Consider the following 2,500-nt stretch of genomic DNA (forward strand, 5'->3'; position numbering starts at 1 on the left):
GTTGTCACATGTGAAATACCCCCAGCTACACAGGTCCCAGAGCAGTGAATGATTAATTAAATAATTAATTAATTGCTCCCGGTAGCATAGGGAGCAGTAAGACTATGAAACAGGAAAGAATGAAAACCTGCTGGTGGCATTATGCAATGCTGTGTTGAATGACCGCAGGGCAGCAGTGTGGAAGAGAGGAGGAAGCAAGCCTCTAAAGTCAGCTCCAACTCGGCTGAACGACAGTCCAAAATACATGCACTGACCCAACAGTGAGTCAAGACGATTACCAACACCACGCTCTAAGTCATTTTCTAAAGTCTTCAAGAACTGCTGTACCTACATGTATGAAGAAAAAATAAAATAATCTCTTCTTACTTAACAAGGAAAAAATAGGAAAATTCATGAATGCAACTGTTTCAATTTGAACACTGGCTTTATACAAAGTGGCCATAAATATTTACTTTTTACCGTAAGTGACACCCTTGAGGACATCTGTACAGTGTTGAAAGACCACACTTATTCTAACTAAAATTAACTTTCTGAATTTGATGGGCTTATGCCGTATAAAATCACTGTTCACAGTTGTTTCATTACAAGAACTACAGGGTGAATCGCTTACTGTATTTATTTAATTAAGCGCTCCACCTCAAATAAGTGCATGTTCCTCGAATAAGCGCCCACCTTATAGGTAGGAAAAGTTAACAAGTGCCCAACCTCAAATAAGCGCCCACCCCACCCCACTCCTCCAAAAAAATGAGGTGTACAAGAAGAGTATTGACGTTAGTGACAATTGGGTTGAATGTTGTTGACTAAGTACTACATGTACTAAAATACCTTGTCGAAGACCAAGTTTTCTTAGTATTTTACAGAAACTTTCAATGAACAGTTAAAATTCTGCTTTAGTACATCTTCACGTCTTGTTATGATTATTAACTTAAAAACCAAAAATCCCTCTTTCGTGCTCTTTTTGATGGTTTCTAGCTTGGATTGGATAGATTGTCTGCATTTATGACCAAAGTCTTCATCTTTGGAAAAATTTGGTCACATGCTTAACCCATTGACTCCTGGAGATTTTCCAAAAAAACACATTTTTAAAGGTGTTTTTGACCTTTTAAGGTCTATTATGAGCTAATATAGTTCCAAATCACTCAAAACGGCCCTTGAAACGCAAAATGCATGCTTGTTTTTCACCAGAACCATGTTTAACAACTTTTTAGTTCGTGCATGCACACAAATCAAACTTTGGACAGTTTTTGGACGATAAACCATCCTACCACTTTAGGCTTTTCGTTTTTTATATATTTTTTTTGCTTTTCCTTTTTCTCTTCTTCCTTTCTTTTTGCTGCAGTGTTTGGCCTTCTTCCAGGCTTCTTTCTAGTAGAAGAATTTCCGCGAAAGCGCAAACGAGGCAAGAACGACCTACCATGGACAAGCAAAGGGTGGAAAGGGGAAATTTTCCTCTGAGTTTTTCACTAAAATTTTGAAGCGTTTTGGTGCATATTTCAAGCTCCTAGGTATCTTTTGGTCTTGGTCTGCTTCACAATTTGAGCATAGATGTCGCCTTTCTGGGTGAAAGATGATGACGCCACAAGCGGGACAAATGCCCGGATCCTTTACGGCCAGTTTAGGAGTCAATGGGTTAACTTAAAACCAAAAATCCCTCTTTCGTGCTCTTTTTGATGGTTTCTAGCTTGGATTGGATAGATTGTCCGAATTTATGACCAAAGTGTTCATTGGAAAAATTTGATCATGTGCTTAAAGGTGGCTCCATAGGGTTTCTTGACCGCGCAAAGAATGGGTACGAAAGGGCGAGCTTGAAATGCCGGCGAATCAAAACAAACATGGCGGCTTCACGTGAGCGTGAAATTTTCGGCGAGAAAACGCGAGACTTGCTTAGCTTCTGGCCGCTTTTGTAAAGTTCGTACGATCGAAAGCAAAAGAGAAAATAAAGAATAGTCTCCGCGATTGTGAGATACTTCGAGTAGAATTTCAGAGATTCTGCTACATAAAGGATCAAGGTATGTCTCTAACTAACCTTTGGGTTAACAGATATTCGCATAAAAACCGACAAAAACGGGGAACGCTCGTCTTTACACATCAACTTGTATGGTTCGAAAGTTCGCGCATGCTGAAATAGCGATCTTGGACAATTTCTATTCTGATGACGTAATTGTTATTCGGGCGAAAATAGAAAATTTCCCCTGGTATTTACTAGAGGGTAGACTTGCTCCAAGTCGCTCGTTAGATTCGCAGGAGACTGCTGGATACGGAAACGAAGGGCGCGCGCCGGCATGAGAAACAAAATGGCGGAGGATCGTGGCGGAACGAGCGACTTGTCTCACCTGCAGCACGCCAATTCTGAAATGTGGCGTCACCGGTGGAAAAATCCAAGATTATGCCAATCATATTGTATTGCGCGCGAACTTACTGAGCGCGCTGTGCCCGCCAACTTAGCACGCGCTGCTCATGAGACAAGCTTGTGTTTAACTTTTTACCTCTTTCAAGAGCA

At 40.8% G+C, this 2,500-nt stretch overlaps 1 protein-coding gene across 2 annotated transcripts in view; it reads right to left on the reverse strand.

Moving 5' to 3' along the window:
• The window catches only part of LOC144662715 (conserved oligomeric Golgi complex subunit 8-like), a 95,272-nt gene that overhangs the window by 65,522 nt on the left and 27,250 nt on the right, over positions 1-2,500 (reverse strand). For both annotated transcript variants that reach the window (XR_013572516.1, XM_078523591.1), the window contains exon 8: positions 128-327. Coding sequence is in view for 1 of the 2 variants with exons in the window: in XM_078523591.1 (XP_078379717.1) it covers positions 128-327 (200 nt within the window). In the remaining variant the exon portion in view is untranslated. The remainder of the gene's footprint in view (positions 1-127; positions 328-2,500) is intronic.

The sequence above is a fragment of the Oculina patagonica genome, chromosome 8, assembly GCF_052425735.1.
Source record: "Oculina patagonica isolate OP01 chromosome 8, crgOcupat, whole genome shotgun sequence".
In the NCBI taxonomy this organism is placed as follows: Eukaryota; Metazoa; Cnidaria; class Anthozoa; order Scleractinia; family Oculinidae; genus Oculina; species Oculina patagonica.